The sequence below is a fragment of the Anopheles darlingi genome, chromosome 3 (genome assembly GCF_943734745.1).
Source record: "Anopheles darlingi chromosome 3, idAnoDarlMG_H_01, whole genome shotgun sequence".
Taxonomy (NCBI): Eukaryota; Metazoa; Arthropoda; class Insecta; order Diptera; family Culicidae; genus Anopheles; species Anopheles darlingi.
In genome coordinates this window covers 31,658,943-31,675,938 of record NC_064875.1, presented here as the reverse complement: position 1 = coordinate 31,675,938, position 16,996 = coordinate 31,658,943, and the positions used below count along the sequence as shown (strand labels likewise).

At 45.4% G+C, this 16,996-nt stretch overlaps 2 protein-coding genes across 2 annotated transcripts in view; one reads left to right on the top strand and one right to left on the bottom strand.

The window, feature by feature from the left end:
- The window catches only part of LOC125956148 (knirps-related protein-like), a 31,713-nt gene extending 27,736 nt beyond the window's left edge, over positions 1 to 3,977 (bottom strand). Inside the window, exon 1 of the mRNA XM_049687732.1 lies at positions 2,790 to 3,977. The gene's annotated coding sequence lies outside the window, so the exon portion shown is untranslated. The remainder of the gene's footprint in view (positions 1 to 2,789) is intronic.
- Positions 3,978 to 15,223: 11,246 nt separating this feature from the next.
- Positions 15,224 to 15,602, top strand: LOC125956188 (eclosion hormone-like). Its single transcript, XM_049687807.1, has 2 exons — positions 15,224 to 15,320; positions 15,395 to 15,602. The coding sequence occupies exons 1-2, from the start codon at positions 15,236 to 15,238 to the stop codon at positions 15,595 to 15,597; spliced, it is 288 nt and encodes a 95-aa protein (XP_049543764.1). The 5' UTR covers positions 15,224 to 15,235; the 3' UTR covers positions 15,598 to 15,602.
- The last annotated feature ends 1,394 nt before the right edge of the window (positions 15,603 to 16,996 follow it).

Genomic DNA, 16,996 nt, shown 5'->3' with positions numbered 1-16,996 from the left:
GGAATGCATGAACCATGAGGGAGTCTCCATCAATGCTCTGCTCTGCTCAGGTGTTGATAGTGTGTGAGGCATCACCTAATCACCGCCGCCACCGCCCTGTATGTTGATGATGCTTTCATCACCCCCAACCAGAGGAAGGCTGGTTGAGTTACAGCAATGCAAAAGCAGAAAGGAATTTGATAACATTTCGCTCTTCTAAGTAAACTCTTGAACAGGATTAGGTTTACACGCCTTACTCCACGAGTTGCGTGCAATCCCCAGCAACCGTCGCCCCAGCATCTTATCACCAACGACGACGCAAACGACGACGACGACGACGAAGGAACCATTGAAAGCGTGTCAAAGCATGCGCCATAGCGATCGCTTCCGCGCAGAAGTGCGCAGCAGCAGCAGCAGCAGCGGCAATCAAGGAGGCTGCGCGATTTGCTCGCTTCCGCGTGCGGCCCTCCAGCGCGCACCAACCGTGGGAAATAAACCTATTTAACGCCCTCGACTGGACCGGTATGCTGGGGTGGAGGGCCGGGGCTGGGTTCCTCTCCCCCTTGGGTGGACGCTTTCTTTTGTTCGCTCCTTCGCGTGTCTTGTGGCGTGTCGGACAACGGGGCGACCGCGAAAGCAAGATACGCGAGCACAGATTACTCGCTACTCACACTATCTGCGCTCCTTTCTCTCGCTCGCTATCAGGAGAGGTGAGCTCGTGCCTTCACCTTCTCCTCCACCTTCGTTCGTCCTGGCATGTGAAGGGTGGGATGCCCGATGCTAGTACGCCGCCTGTCACCCACTGTTTTAGACCGTTTTAGTACAACGCCGCGTCCGTGTTTTGGACCAAAAACCAAAGTTTTTCCCCGGGAAATTGAGTATCTTTTTGTTGCTAATCTACCAAACAAGTACTGCTGTCGACTGTTATACGACACGTTTGACATTAGCATTCGCCATCTTTTCTCCCTCCCATAAACAATTCAAGCAAATCTCCAGACTTGACTTGACGTACATGATGCATGATTTATGCTGTGGCAATACATCACTCACGGGAATGCACAAAACACACACACACACACACACACACAGTTCTGTTGGGTAGTTCCGCTGCGCTTCCCAAAAAAAGGTGCCGACCGCTGCTACCTGGCACCAAACCAAATGACGTGTCGGCTGATCTTTTGGCTATTTGTTTTTTAATCGCAAAATAAACCGCCAGACGTGGCGTTGCAAAGCATCGCCGTTGCATACGAAATATGCAGTCCCAGACCGGCTCCTCGACGCCGCCGCCTGTCAAAAATGTTGGCAAATAGTTTCCGGTTCTCCGGTTCGGTTGCATCTCACTATTCGGTGCGCCGGTACACGGATCCATCCGGGTTGTAAGCATGAAACATTATCATCAGCAACAGCAGCAGCAGCAGCGGTATGAATTAATAATGGCAATAATCAGCAAAATAAAGACAACCACTTAGTAGGTGGCGTTTATGGTGCGAGGGTGCCGGGCATGCGAGCGAGCGCGCGCGGTCCGCAGTCCGTCATGCAGAACGCATTATTCGCGGGAACATTCTGACATTCCGCGACGACGGCGACGGGTGTCTTTGTCCGTGATGAGCCATGGACACCGGGGCGGCGGCGTCCTTATGGCGCGTGGTGTGATGCGTGCTCACGCGCACCTCGGAATCACCTGCAACGACGACGACGACCGGCGACCAACGACGACCAACGATGAGAACAATGAGGTGCAATTCTGCAATATCATTAATCGTCACCGGTACGTCGCTACGAGGGATGGCAAGGATGCGCGCACGATCCGCGACCGCACCGCACCACACCACACCACTCCCCCGGTCCACGCACGCGTGCTAATGGATGGCTTCGGTGAACCACTTTCCCCACCTTTTCGGGAGATGCAGTGGCGTAAGCGCCCGTGGCCGCGAACCCGTGACCGATTTCTGACCGCGTCCAAGATGTTCTGATTGTTATTCACCTGTGTCGCGTTACCCCCCCACCCCTGGGCTATTCCCTCGCGTCACGTCACGTCAATCCCGTGTTTTAATGGCGGACGAGGGATGTATTTTTTTGTTCGTTCGTCGATTTTTAATTTGTATTTGCAAGCGAGTCCCCATGGAACTGGTGGCCGTTCTGCCATTTCTTTTAATCGCATAAAAACAGCACGATTTGCTCGTGTAATGGCCGCGTGTGTGAGCTGCAGTTTGCTCCTTTCCTTCCAAAAAAACAACTCGGTGCATCCCAAGCTGCGCACACATTTTGGTGGAGGCCACGGTCTATTGAGGATAATTAAAATGTGATTTACAAACACCCGTGGCTGGTACGTGGCGGTCGCATCATAACGCAGCCGGACGGCGGACAACCAAAAGCGCATTCAGGCGAAGGTGTTTCATTGGCGGCAGTTTCAAACGGCACAGTTCCTTCCGCCTGGCGGCCCCTTGTTCGCCTTGTTCGACGTTGTGTTTTTTGGCCCCCGGGGGGAGAAGACTGCATTTGCACCTTAATTGCACTCGTGAGGATTTCACGGTTCAAAACCGCGCACGGTCGCGCGCATCTGTTGCTAATCAAAATGGTCAAACATTTTATGCCCATCAACTTTATGGTTTGACACGTCCTTACTTGGAGCGGTACGACTATATGCACGACTCTTCAATGCCACTGTCGTTTAGTACGTTAGAACAACACAAGAACACACACTCCCTTCTAGTTTCTTCTCCAAGTCTGCATTCATTTCGACGTTCTATTTGACGACAATTCGAGCGGAACCCCAAAATGTACTTAGTACAGCAATGGTGGTAACATACCTTGTCAAACTGCTGCGCCGGCTAGTAGCTGGTGAACGAGTAGCTCTCCTTCCAAATCCTCTCTCTCTCTCTCTCTCTGACGCCGAATGCACTCAATCCTTCAATCCAAACGACTTCAACTTCACGGTTTTGCGATTTTCACACTCAATCAAATGACTTCGTCCGTACAGGATACAGGCACACACACACATACGTACACACAGGCACACATACAAAACACACACCCACACACACACACGCAAACGGTGGTGGTACAAAGTGTTTGTTCACCCTGTTATGAACACACCACAGCGCTCATCGATCGATCGGTCGCTTCACTCTTCATTGAAATGTCACAAATTTGAGGGACTCACAAAATGGGGGCCCTCCGGCGAGCTCTAGTTAACGCCCCGTACAAGTTGTCACAAGCAATTCTCACGACGCGTGTGGCACGTGCCCCAACTTGGCGGATATGCCGGAATCGGATCCTCGCAGACGCGTGATCTCTCTCGCTTTCGGGTGATATAGTTTTCAACGACACGCGTGGTTGGTCGTTACAGATCCGACGGTTTTTTGGTCCCGTAAAAATGTGTCTCCCTTGTTGTGTTGTTTGTCGTACCGGTTAGCACTCTGCCCTGTTACTGTTTCGATTTTTCGTTGTTGTTGTGGCGGTTGGGTTGGCGGTCCTCAATGATCCAATTTACACTCAATTGTATTGATTGATCCCCGAATCCCCGGGTCACTGCGATAACTAGGAACACTAATAGGTCCGCTTCGACGTTGACAAATCGACGTAGTTAACTCCGGGATTGAACCGCAAATAAGGTACTTCAAGTAGATCGCGGTATCGCCTTGTTCGCCCTCTGTATCACGATCACTTGATCGATCACACTTGATTAAGTAATCACTATATACCGCACCGCAAGGAACCGTACGCGTTTAGAACCGGAGCACAACTGACCGACAACAACGACGACGCAGGGAGTGCACTTGTTGCAACCTGCACCCGGTGGCAACTACAGACACTACCACCGGTTGGGTTGGCGGCGGTGGCTGGGTGGGTGGATGGGGGTGTGTAGGTAAATCCCTTCCGCGTGGCGCGTGCTACGTCCGCTCTACTGTTACTGCTACACAACAGGACACACAACTCCCGAGGACGCCGAACGAAACGATGCTGCGCGACTGCGACGACGACGACGGCGACGATCACGCCGGTGACTTGAACGATGACAACAGCGACGAGCAGCGGCAGCAACAGCGAGGCGATGCGAGGCGATGCGATCGTGATCGCGCACTTTCTGAGACTAAAGCTCGAGAAGGCGAACCTGATCGGGGGTAGCCCCGTGTTTCGGCCCCGGATTCCTTCTTCGGTTCGGATCGCCGGTTCGCTCGCTCGCTCACACCCGGGTATGATGATGGACGGAACCACCGTAGAGACGCCGAAGGAGAGAGAGAGGGAAGTGGAATCCGAAGCGTAAAACGGAACGGCGCAAGAAAAGCCGACTCCGAGTTCGGAGCGTTGAAGTCACCCTTTGGGTTGTGGGGTGCTGGCTGCTGGTCTCAGCTCAGAGGTTCGGTCTCGGAGAAGGGGATCTCCTCCTCCGGGGTTTGCACCAATGGCGGCGCTGGCTCGGCGCTGACTCGCTGAGCCACACGTGCGCAATGGGGAGGAGTTATGGTGGCCACCGGGCCTCGGGCCGTGTCTTATCGCTCGCTCGCGCGCTTCGTCTCGAAACAAAAAGGGGAAAGGGGTTCCGAAATGTGCGCTACGGCGACGACTGCTCCTGACACCCTCGATCTGCTTTGCGCAAAAGAGCACAGCACAGTTCGAGCTTCAGTTCCGTTTTGCTCTCGAGTGTGCGCGATCTCTAATCAGCAGCAGTACGACAGGACTCCGAGTACTTCGAGAGGTCTGGAGCATGAGCAGAAGATGCGATGCATCGCTCCAGAGTTTGGAGAATTCGCATTCGCACTCTTCGGCGACCAGGTAGGCTGTGTGTGTGATGCAGGCAGGACCGAGAATGTTTACCGAAAAAGCTCGTAATGTTTGCTCATTCCAACAGCGCCCATATTACCACGGTCGGTGGCCAACCAAAAAGGGCACTGCGGTACACAAAAAACTTACCAAAGAAGAAGCTGAGCCTAGGGAGGGAAGGACAGTTACTTTGATTAGTTTATAGTTTGTTTTGGGTCTCGATGATTTTATTGAACGCCTTCATTTTTTTGCATTGTGGCTGGAAAACGACGACCTGAGCCACACTGGGGTACTGGGTGTACCGTTTCTACCTTCTTTTGTTTTTTTTTCTTTTGGTTTGGCCGGACACCTTCCCCTTGTGCGAATTTGCCCGAGGACCAACTTCTTTTTACCGATGCCAATGCCAATGCCAATTTAGAATGGGTGCGTCCTTGCGGATACCACACAAGGACACTTTAGGTAGGTGGATGGCCATTGGTTCCATTGCAGACCAGGGAATTCTTGGGTGCGTGGCGGCATATCCATACCTCGGAGTTTTGCGAGTTTATTGATGGCTCCGTGGCCGGGAGGGTATTGGCGTTTTTTTTTGTTGTTGTTGCTGTTGTTCTGGTTGTTATACTATGTTCTTTAGTTTTTTTCGACACTTTTATTGACACATTCTGTTTTTTTTTTTGGTTTTTGGCAGAAAAGTTTCTGGTGCGAGCAAATAAACATTGATAAACGGTACCGCGGGGTGGCCGGGTAGGGGAACAGGATGTGGATTCGTATATTTGCATTCCGCATTTCGAGGCTTTCTGACCGTCAGGGGTCATGATTGCTTTTGTAAAGAAAGTGATCAGTTTTTGATGGCCTATATCCTTTGCACGGGTATAGGCAAGGGAGTCGAGTCTGGGGAGCTTCTCTCATTTACAAAAAACACACCCGTTATAAAGGTTTAGATACTTGCTTGGCTTATCAGGCACTACAACAGATGACAACCCTACTGAAAAAAATGTTTTTGTTGTACTGGCACTGACTTGAATTGGCAAATGTTTCAAAAAATCCATGATTAAGAGGCAAAGAAAAAAATATTAGTAAGAGTAAATATCTTCCTTAGAATTCTTGTACGTGGATATGAGCTCTTATTCGTTTTTGGACAAGGTACAATGTTAGCAATGATATTAAAAGCATCGCATCGTAACGCATGTTAGCAATGATATTAAAAAGCTATTGCTTGTATAACTCAGTTTTTATATAAGTCAGCATATAAGGACGGGCGAGTCGTACGTTTAATAACACAGTTGTAACTGCAGAGTTTTCGAATAAATGGGTTTCTTCAGGTTAAAGTAAAATCGGCTGCTGCTACCTATATCGATTTTATTTTATTATATAATTACCGGAAGGTGAAGTTCCCTACGTCTCCGAAATTTCTGTTATCCAATAGTCATCTGACGTACTATTTGACTCAACTTGCTGGTCAGCAGATTGTCAAATGAAAATGCTATGGTTATTCGTCGCAAGCTGATAAAATCATTCTTCTGGCACTTCTGTAAGTCTGCATTCTGGTGTTACTTTTCTTGTTTACTACTCTCTCAAATGTACTTTTCAATATTAAATTGAAAATAAGGAAGCCAAATAATTAAAAGTACTCAGTAATTTCAATACTCAGTGGACAAGAATCAACTTAACCCTCACATACCATTACTCTGTTGCCCAAAGAATAAAAAATATTACGACGACTACTACTACTATTCCTAATATTACAATACTACAAATTAAGCGAGGTGTCTACAGTCACCGGATATCCTTAAATACCTACAAGGATTCAAAAAGAGAGAGATAGTTTTCAACATTTAGTCCCGCAAAATCTTACTGACATCCTAATGTCCTACGGTCCGTTTATCCATCTCTTGTTTTTGGTTCGATCAAGCAACAAAAAATAATGAAACTCCAGGTAGAAGGTCATTGAATATTTGAACATCCACCGTGGATCGAAACTAGATCGCACTGGTTCCCTGTTTAGTCGGTCCGGAATGTCATCACGATGTCAAGCCGGATCGTCCCGTCACTCAGCTGCAAAAGCTCAACGCTCAACGCTCAAACCGCACTTGAAGCGGATGTACAAACAAAACCACGGAAGACGTGGTTCGTGTCACACATGAATTGTGTGACCTTTGCCACTACGACGTTGTTGCTGACTTTGCATTCCGCTTCGCCCGTTGCTCAGGTTCTCTTCGTCAGAGCTGCTGGTCCAACGAAAGTACAAATGCAAACAAGCACGCGAAGAGAGAGGTCCCAAAAGGGAAAGAAGGAGAGAGAGAGAGGGAAAGTGAATATGAACCATATTTCGGGTACCTGTCTCGGGGGCAGATCTGTGTGCTAACTACTCGTAGCCGATCACAGATTGACAGCGTTGATGCATATTCGTGTGTGAGGCAAGTTGATTCTTGTCCTTAAGGCGAGTTCCTGTTCCAAAAAAAAAGCTAGAAATAGTTATTGGAATGGTGGTAAGAAATAAAGAAAAAAGAAATGCTTCACTTTGGAGTGTAATGGGAGATGATTGATCGAGATGAAATGGTATAAATTAAAGAAAATTACAAAACATTATAAAACTATTTCGTATATAACGATCACCTGCTAGCACTAACGTGCATCTCAGCAAATCACAGCATTTCTGCATTCGTCTGCATAGAGCGTACGTCACAACGTCTTTATTATGGTATGTTCGGTTGACGATTGAGTTATTTGAGGGTAAAACCGCAAAAACACTATGCCGGAACGAATTAAAAAAATAAAAACCTTTCCAGATGATCCAGAAGAACGCGCGAAGGAGAAGGCAAGTCTTAAGAGTAAATAGAGAGAATCCGGAGACCAAACCGCCGTAGTTCTAATCAGCAATCTTCAGCTCTGGCCTGTCCAAAAAACGGTCCAACACAGCGGGAACCTTCTCGGTCGCTCGCTCGCTCACTTGCTCTTTCTCTCTTTATCTTCTCGTGCTGCTGTGTCCGGGTCCATGTCCGGAACAGGGACCAACCCGAAAAAGGGGCCAAACGAAGAGGGCCAGAAGGGAGAGTCGACCGAAGAACGGAAACCGTATGCAATCATCGGTGATTTCTAAACAAATATACATAATTCATAGCTGTTATAATTTTCCCGTATCCCATTATTCGTATTTGTCTTAACAGCATGCGGTAATAGTGGATTAACTCTTCTCTCGATCTTCCATCTGCAGCTCTCTCTCTCTCGCTCTCTGCTGTCCTTTCCTGGATTGTCCTTCTTAAAAGGCCCTCCCGGTGGAAATTCGGGCAAGGAGAAGCAGCAGAGTCAGAGGAAGAGAGAGAGAGAGAGACAGCGGGGAAAAAGGGTTGCAAAAGGGTTGGCAGTACTTGCCTGGTAGTTGAGGATGTGGCCTGACCGCACAGTGACTTAGAAAACAGCGGGCAATAAAAAGATAATCCTTTTCTTCGTCTGCTGCTGCTGTTCCTGCTGTCTGCACTGCAAGCGTAGTAGTCAGGCAGTCTGGCAGTGTAGATCGGCGTCACGAATCGGACAGAGTGGCCCGGAGCAGCTTCGACGAAACCAGCGGCGCAAAGGAAGAGAGAGAGAGCGAAACGAAGAGGTGGTGTTTGTGGTAAACCCCGAAACCTCCCGGGGCCCTCCCTGGGCGGAAGGGTTACCGATCGTGCTACCTTTTTTGAATAACAATCGCCGGTCCTGGCGAGCCTGGATCGGTCGCCTGAACCACAAGCCTGACGATATCATAAATTTTGAATACTGAAGAATACCAACCGACTCCTGACCTGAGGCTGACTTTTTGTGTGATAGCACTCTCGGGGCACAGTAGTTCGCCTTTCAGGAGGCTTCTTCATGTCGTCACAACAGTGCCTTTGTGTGCTGTCGCTACGAAGGACACGGTGTTAAGTGGTGGACACATGGCCCGAGATGCCCGAGTTCTTAATTTATGAACTCTGACTGCCACTCCGTCACAGCAGCAGCTCCCTATCGAACTAGACTGCCACCGGGAACACCGGGAACATTTGACCAGGCACAGAATATCCAGCTTGCGCTCCAATTCGATTCGGTTTCCTTCGATGGCGGTGAGGGCCTGGGAACTTGGCGAACTGGTGGCGATTGAGAAATGACAAAAGGTCAGTGTGCGTGTGTGTGTGTGAGCGGTCAGTGTGAGGTCCGTTTTTGCTAGTTTAGAATATTTTATTACTTTATTGCACTCATGATCACCACACAACGGCCGGACTTTGCATGGTGCCCGAGAGCTTTTGCGGGTTAAAATTTGAACTGACGTTTTTCGGTGTCTTTCGGTTTCTAAGCAGATTAGCTGGTGAAACATTTCGTTGTTGCAGTAGCTATTCTTATTTTATACTATAGTTGAAGACATTTTTATTTCAATGGGAGCATTTCAACCTACACGCTACAGACATTCCTTATCTTCCAATTAATTCGTTACAAAAAGTAGATCAACAAATTTGCTACAAATTCGTCGTTTGGATAAGGATATGCAACATCTTTGCGCCATTTTTGTTTCTACAAAATACTTGAAAATGAAGTATGGGCTAGTTAACAGAAAAATAATTGATTACATCAAAATGCCTAAGTCTATTGATTTAAAAAGGCCAAGAGATGTCCGATGACCTATTTCGAACACTACAGTGACCGGCATAAGTAAAAGCCCACCTCTAGATTTTTGTAGATTTGTGACTATAAATCCTACATTTGCTATCGTTACCGGCAAGTGTTGTGGTTTTCTTGAAGCTTGAACATCCCTCTTTCAGTTTCACTAGCTTTCATCCCGATTGGATCGATAACAAATTTTTGATAATTATTTAAATGAGAGATGGACGATCACACTTGTGACAAAAGTAAAAGCCCACTTTGCAAAAAATATAATTGAAACTCTAATTAAACCCACTGGTTACTATATCTTTATTAGGCCTTTTGTTTACATCTGCTTAAAAGTTTTAGGTGCCTCTCATTATTGTTTACAGTGATTTAATCTGCCAATCGTAGCAGATCCAGTAGTAAGTCGATCACGCACGTGTTTTTCGCTATATGTTTCAATATCATAAACATGGCCTACATTTATATTATCTATTTAATAACTGAAATCAAACGACTACTCCAGAACACAGACTAGGTGTTAAAATTTCCCTTTGTGTGTTCACAACACGATTGTGAGCTTCATTTACAAAGAACTCCTTCACTTATCCCTATCTCACCCTATCTAGTATTTCTCAACAGGCGTTACCATACCTATCTGGGAGCGACTATTATAAAGAAAAGATATAATTAGAACATAATTCCTCTTCTCCTCCTCCTCCTTCGAACGTATGAACCGTTTTCTTGGCCAGGTCCACGGGTACTTGCTGGTATCGTGACGTACCTTTGAGAATTCCTTTGATGAGCGAACGAACCGGCCAAATATCTGCATAGACGAATGGACAGTTGGCCTACCCGGAAGAAGGAACGGTATTGGCCGCAAAAAAAAAGATGGTAGCCGACATTTATCTGCTCATAATGTGATGTATGAAGTTCATTCTCCTTTCACTGAGGGCCTGCCTGGTGCACCTAGAGAGCAAACAGGTAACCGGCATTACCTCTAAACCATCACCTCCCAGAACGATCGTTCATTCTCCACACGGCGGCGGTGGCGGCTAGATCGTTTCACCTTTTTGAACGGGCTGCTGCTGCACTTCAATCGGGTAGCGAAGCGGTCAGGGGCCGAGACCGAGGGGCGGGTCGTTGGGATTTTTCGGTATTGTTTTACCAATTTAGCTGTGTGTTTTATCGCTTCGCTTTTTTATGCTGCTGGCAAGGGTCTGCTCCTGCTGCTTGCAACATTTTTTTGCAAAGTTATAAAAAAGCCAAACTGCAGAAAGGGAAGCTGTAAAGGTTTGGAAATTTAAAAAATAAACATCGGCACACAGCGGCCAGGAGGATGTGCTCGATTTTTTTAGCAAACCAAACAATTGCCCTTTTATGGCATGGTGTGCGCGACATGTCCTCCCGGGGACGGACGCCTCATGGTGGAAATATGCTCGTGTCACCGTTCGATCCAATATTTGCAAATCGTAAAATGAGTTACACACAAAAAGGGACACTAAGAAACTGTTTTACAACACGCCGCTCCGTAGACGTTTAACAATAAATAGGGAGCACCCATAATGTCAGAAAAAACTGGCAGAACGTGCCAAACAAATTAACTACCTCTTTGGCGATGTTTTACAATTAAAAAAAACAAGGAAAAAAACAACTATCCTGCCCGGAACTGCTTCGCACTGATTTCTCTACGAGGAAAACTATTTCATCGTTCCATGAGAAGAAAAAAATCATGCATTCGATGTTGGTTTCAAAAGAAGATGATGTTTTAGTTCGGGTTCATTCGGCGACGACTGACTTTTATGGTGTTGCTCGAAGGTCAAATGGCCGATAAACTCGAAAAAAGAGAGAGAAGAAAAAAAAATACTATATTTGTGAACCAACACCCGCGTAGGTAAAGTGTTGGTACAGTGGCCAGCAGCAGTCCGCGCAGTTTGGAGTGTGGTAGAAATTGCTTTGGTTAATATTTGCACAAATTTGATGCGAATTTCGTATGGCGGGTACTGAACGGATATTGTTGAAAGTGTACAGAGCGTGCAGAAATTTCGTTGACCGTGAAGGTTGAAGATACCCGTTTTGTATTACAACATTCTGCGCTGGATACAACGAACAGTATCGGTAACAGTTGGAATTATGCTCTTCCGTATTAAGCTGGAATGCACGTCTTAATGAACTATACATATCATGGATCGCTCTTGGAATTACGTAAAGTTACACAACAATACAGACATATCAACTCAAATTTAGTAATTAAAACTCCGTACATTACAGTGGGATACGGTTTTCGACGGTTTTCGAGAATAACAATTGGTTTGATCGCCATTTTAAATGGTTTTTGTTAATCAATCAAGACAGAATGTTGAAGAGAATATTATTCGCAGAGCTAGTAAAACCCATAATTAAATATTTAAGAAACATAAATAGTATAGCAGGAATTGGCTGAATATCTAGATAAACCCATATAAACAAGAATCGTCGAAGAGAAGTCCGCACAAGTAGTAATTTGCATGCCAGCATGAGAAAATGAAAGATTTTTTTGTGTGCTTTTGGCAAAAACCCACAAAAAGTTCGAAGCATATTTAAATCAAGCCAAACATTATTATAAAAAATCGGTCAAACAGTTCCAAATGCTAAACTTTTCTACACTAATGACCGTGGCTGTATTCATCTCCAACCAATATAGTAATTTTATAAGCAAGGTAAACAAGTCCGCCTGCCAAAAAGTAATTTACTTGGACAACTGTTCAAAGAAGAAAGTGTTTTTGATCACATGAATCTTTTTTTGATTAATTACATTACATGCTGTCCTACAGACATGTCCTAGTTTGTAAGCTTTAAGCTTAGAGGCATCAGCGTTCCTCAGATCTAAGCATCAATTGCAATTTTGATCTACATTTTAAAGTTTTTAAAACACTACATCGAGCTGCGATTCTTCTGAAATGTTGATGTTTTAGTAGCTTTTGTTAATTGACATCAAACAGTATTGTAAATTGTCTTACAACTAATAGACTGCTGTATTAATTTTCTTTCGTTTCTATATCAATGTTTTCTATTTGTTGATTTAAAATGTTAATCCTTAACGCTTTTATAGAAGACACTCATGCTGTTGTTGTAGATGTCAAATATGAAAGTCTACCGTCAAACCTTACTATCAAATCTTAAAACTTATTTGTCAAATTGCACAAGTTTCCCTTTCATGCATGTACAACGTTAGTCGCAAGCAAATATCTATGCATTTTTACCATTTGGTCTTGATTAAAAATAAAGAAAAAATCGACTCAATGCAAGCTCTCAACCTCAACGGCCGTAGCTCTAGTGCACGTTTTATCGTCTTCCAAATTAGGTATCTCTAGCTAGAGGCCACGGTTTGGTGGTCCACCGTGGTGTTTGCCTTTCCTTTCCGATAGAGTGCTAGAATAACAACGAGCCTCGCGAGAGGCGATGCTCGAGAGGATTAAAAACATGTTTACCAAGCCCGGTGGCCATGTTTGCAGATTAATTGAAATTCGATCAAGTGTTTCCGATCTTAATCACCTGGCGACAAACACACCGTTGCCGTTGTCGATCCACGCAGGCGCTCAGCAAATATTGATACATATGCTTCAGGATCGACATCAGTTTCGATGGAGGGAGGATCGCCCCTGAAGGGCAATCGAAATCGAAACCAAGCGCACCAGATGAAGAGAGGGTGGTCCACCATCACCCACCACCACCACCACCACCACCACTTACCAAATAGCCGTGGCCACACGGGGCGAAAATTTGCGCGCAAATTTGCACATTAATGCCAAAATGTTTTCGCTTCGATATGTTTACATGGCCGGGTTGAGGAAATTAAATCGTTTTTTTGAAGAAAAGGATTGAACACACTAGCAATGATCACTATCTATCAATGTAAACCACAAATAGAACATATTGTGAGCCCTACCGTTTGCAAAAAGCTTTTACGCTAGGTTTTACGCTCCACGGACCAATAATCGTTTGACAGCATGTAAACGGCAAGCGTAAACGTTTTGGCATTAATTTTTTCGTTTGCGCTAGAGTTTTCGCCCCGTGTGGCCACGGCTAATGATTTGAAATGAAGATCTCGTTCAAAAAGGTGTTCATTTATTTTGCAACGCTTGGCGCAAAAAAAAAACGATCCAAGGCACCTCGTCCCGTAGTTCGCTTCTTTCTCGTTCTCTTTTTGCCACCTCCTCCACCCACTATATCGGGTGGGAGTGTGTGTGTGTGTGTGTGTGCGAGGTGCGTTGTACATCGCACTAGTTAATCTTACGCCAGACAGTTCCCACCAAATTCAACAGAGATTTGTTACGATTCCTGCCCTCTGACTGTCCATTCATAGCGTCACACACATAAGGGCACCGGAGTATGAAAACAGAAACCCCCTTCCCTCCCTCCCTCAACACCTCGACACCCGCCGGCTTTTACCGTATTATTTATATCTTGGCTTCCTTTCCTGACCGTCCTGATGCTGGCTGGCTGGCTGGCTGGCTGGCGGATCCCGCTCGCGCAGCACCCTTTAAAGGGTGAAGCATCGCGAAGTTCAAGTTCAGCCGCTCAGCGGCCGAGATTCGCGCGCACTCGGCGTGAGGTACGTACGATCAAGTAGACAGAAGTAGACGCGGGGGAGGTTTTGATGAACAAAAAAAAAATGGCAAAGAGCGAAAGAGACGCAGAAGCAAAACGCAAGAAACATGCGAACAAGTGATCACGACCGACCGACCAACCGACCGATGCAGAGGGTGTGTTACATCGACGCCCATGTGTTTGGGGATGGATTTGGATAGCGTCGTTGGCGATGGACCCTTGATGGCAGCGCGATCCGCGAGGAACGGACGACGGTGACGGCGGCGGAAAAACGAAAAGCGAGTCATAGGCCACTGAGCACTGGAAGTGATCAGGAGGGAACGCGAACATTATATACGGTTATTACACGTTGGTACTGCGGTTGCCCAGCAACCGGGAGGGGGAGGCGGTAAGAAGTCGGATAGCTAGTTCGCCCGGTCCGTCCGCCCGGGAATCGCCACGGATGGGATGTATTTCATCCCGCCCGAGAACTAAATCGAATTGGAAATTCATTTCAAACATTCCGCAGCGACGCGCGCCCGCGATAGCTAAACTTTTGACCTCTCTCACATACAGCACATAACACTCGATCCCGTCGGTCCCCTCGATGCTCGGTGCGCAGAGGCGTGCAGTATGACGTACGCTGCTGCCCTCTCGAGCGTCTAGCAGCGGCCATTCGCCAATATAATACTTCCGTGACCGCGAAGCAAACTTTCTACCTTGATTCTGGCGCAGAGAAGGCACATTTTAACCTGGAGGAAGGAAGCTCTACACGCCGTATCCTCAAATTGTGGGATGATTAGTTCATTGATTTGATTATGATTTGATTTTGAGCAATCGCGAGAATTTAGATTGACACTCGCGGCTTTGTTCGTCGTAAACATTCTCGTTACTTCAAGATCTGATGTATAAGATCATAAGATAAAGGTTTTCAGACATAAGACAATGTCTTACGCTGCAGATCAATGAAACAAGGCAACAAAGTTCCCCAATACCATGTAATATCGATCCAATTTATTGTGTTGCTGATTGTATGTATCAGAATTGCTTCAAGTGTCCTTGAATTCATCAGACCAACTCCCTTCAGTAGCTATTCTGCTTCATTAAAGTAAGAGACAAGACGCTATATCTTCGGTTGGTTACACTTGTCAGGAACTCAGACAAATTGAATAAGCATGTTAATGGCATGCCTGGGGGCATGCGGAAAACGAAATTAGGTTACGCTGTCCACAGATGTGTCCTTCGATTCGACTGGATGTGTGGAATATATAAAGAAAGGAACTCGCATCCCGAGCCTGACATTGACGCAGCCGAGCTTTACGGGAGTGAAATGGTAAAGTTGTTTGCCGCCAAGATACTGTTGGTTGCCAGCTTCATAGCTATCGGGACCACCGTCACCGCAACGCCACAAATTGGTATAAACGTTATCACAATTGTTCCTGTGGTACTGTTCATTCTAATCAATTTTTCCTCCTTTCTTTCCCCTCAGATCTTCTTGGTGGTTACGAGCTGTTTGGACTATGCGTGAACAATTGTGCCCAGTGCAAGAAACTGTATGGAGCGTATTTTGAGGGGCAACGCTGTGCCGAGTCCTGCATCAAGTATCGCGGTAAAACGATTCCGGATTGCGAGGACACGGCATCGATAGCACCGTTTTTGAACAACATCCTGTCACCAAACTCCGTTTTTTAGATCGTGTAGCGTTATGAATATGAGAGATAAAGGCATAAATGCTCAATAAATAAAACAATCTTATCACAATATTAGGCGTGTGTGGTTGTGTTTAATGTTTGATATGCTGACAGAAATCATGAAAAGGAATGTTAGGGGAATCAATGGGAGAAGATATACAATTAAGAATACGATATCACATTTTACCGATGCTTTACCAATAGAATAGGCAATGAAAAGGCAGATTTACCTTTTACAAATTATTTATTGGGTTTCTTATTTGAGGTTTTCATTTCTAGTTATTTAAACATCAACATCAAATTTCAGAATGAATATGATACCATTGTTCAAAGAATGAAATTCTTTAGATCGATAGATTCTTTGAATGATAGATTGTTATATTCGTTTATTGATTTTTTATCGTGTTGTCGGTAACGGCATGAAAATATTCAAGGAGTCATCTTCAAGAAGTCTAACATTAGGATGCTAATCAGATGTAAGAAATGTAACGATAGTTTCAAACTGTTGCCAGAATTTGGTAAATTCTGAAAACGGAATCTGCGCACAACTTGTTTAAAGAATCAACAATTGTTTAATCTTAAGGTATTTTGTAAATCAAACTATTGTGTCCATTAAGTATATCTTCAAAGTAAAGAATCCAGAAACCTTCTTTTTTGGAGGCTTGACTATCGTTAGTTGCCATCTGTTTATTGAGAAAACGTTTTCAGGCTTCATTTAAACACAATAGCAAAAAGTACTAATTGGAAAGTATTCTTTAACATTAACCTTTACCATGGACAAAAAATATGATATAAATTTTATGAAATGAATTATGAATATCACTGTCACGAACACACTTTCTCAGGGAACCCTTAATTATCAGGTTTGTTTGATTGTTTTATCATTTTTTCAGATGCGAAATATCGAGAAATACCTTTCTAAGATTTTGGAGTTAACAAACAATATCTAAAGTGAATTTTCGTTTGTGAAAATGCAACTACCACTACTGCTGCTGCTTCTACGGCTAATCCAGACTACTTGGCTACCATCTGCCAACCGCGCAGACCGTTATGAGCACCGAAACTGGAAGGTGAGGGAAGCTTCATAAAAGCTCCAAAACTAGCACCTTGGTCCAAAGAAAACATGCACACAGCACAGGGTATTGTGTCGCGCCTGCCTTCGAGACAAGATAGCGAGAAGAAGAAAAAAAAGAGCTGTGAGCAAACACAATCCGCTTTACAGTAGGTGGTTTGGAAATCATTAATAATTCAACTGAACATTCCAAAAACCACTGGAATTCAAGCCAGTGGCGGCCGCAAGGGGCATAGGAGCCGGATCGTCACCATTCCAAATCGTCAAACACGCAGCCACCGCGATACGTCCGAACTATATCCATGGAGATGGGGATGGAGATGGCGTT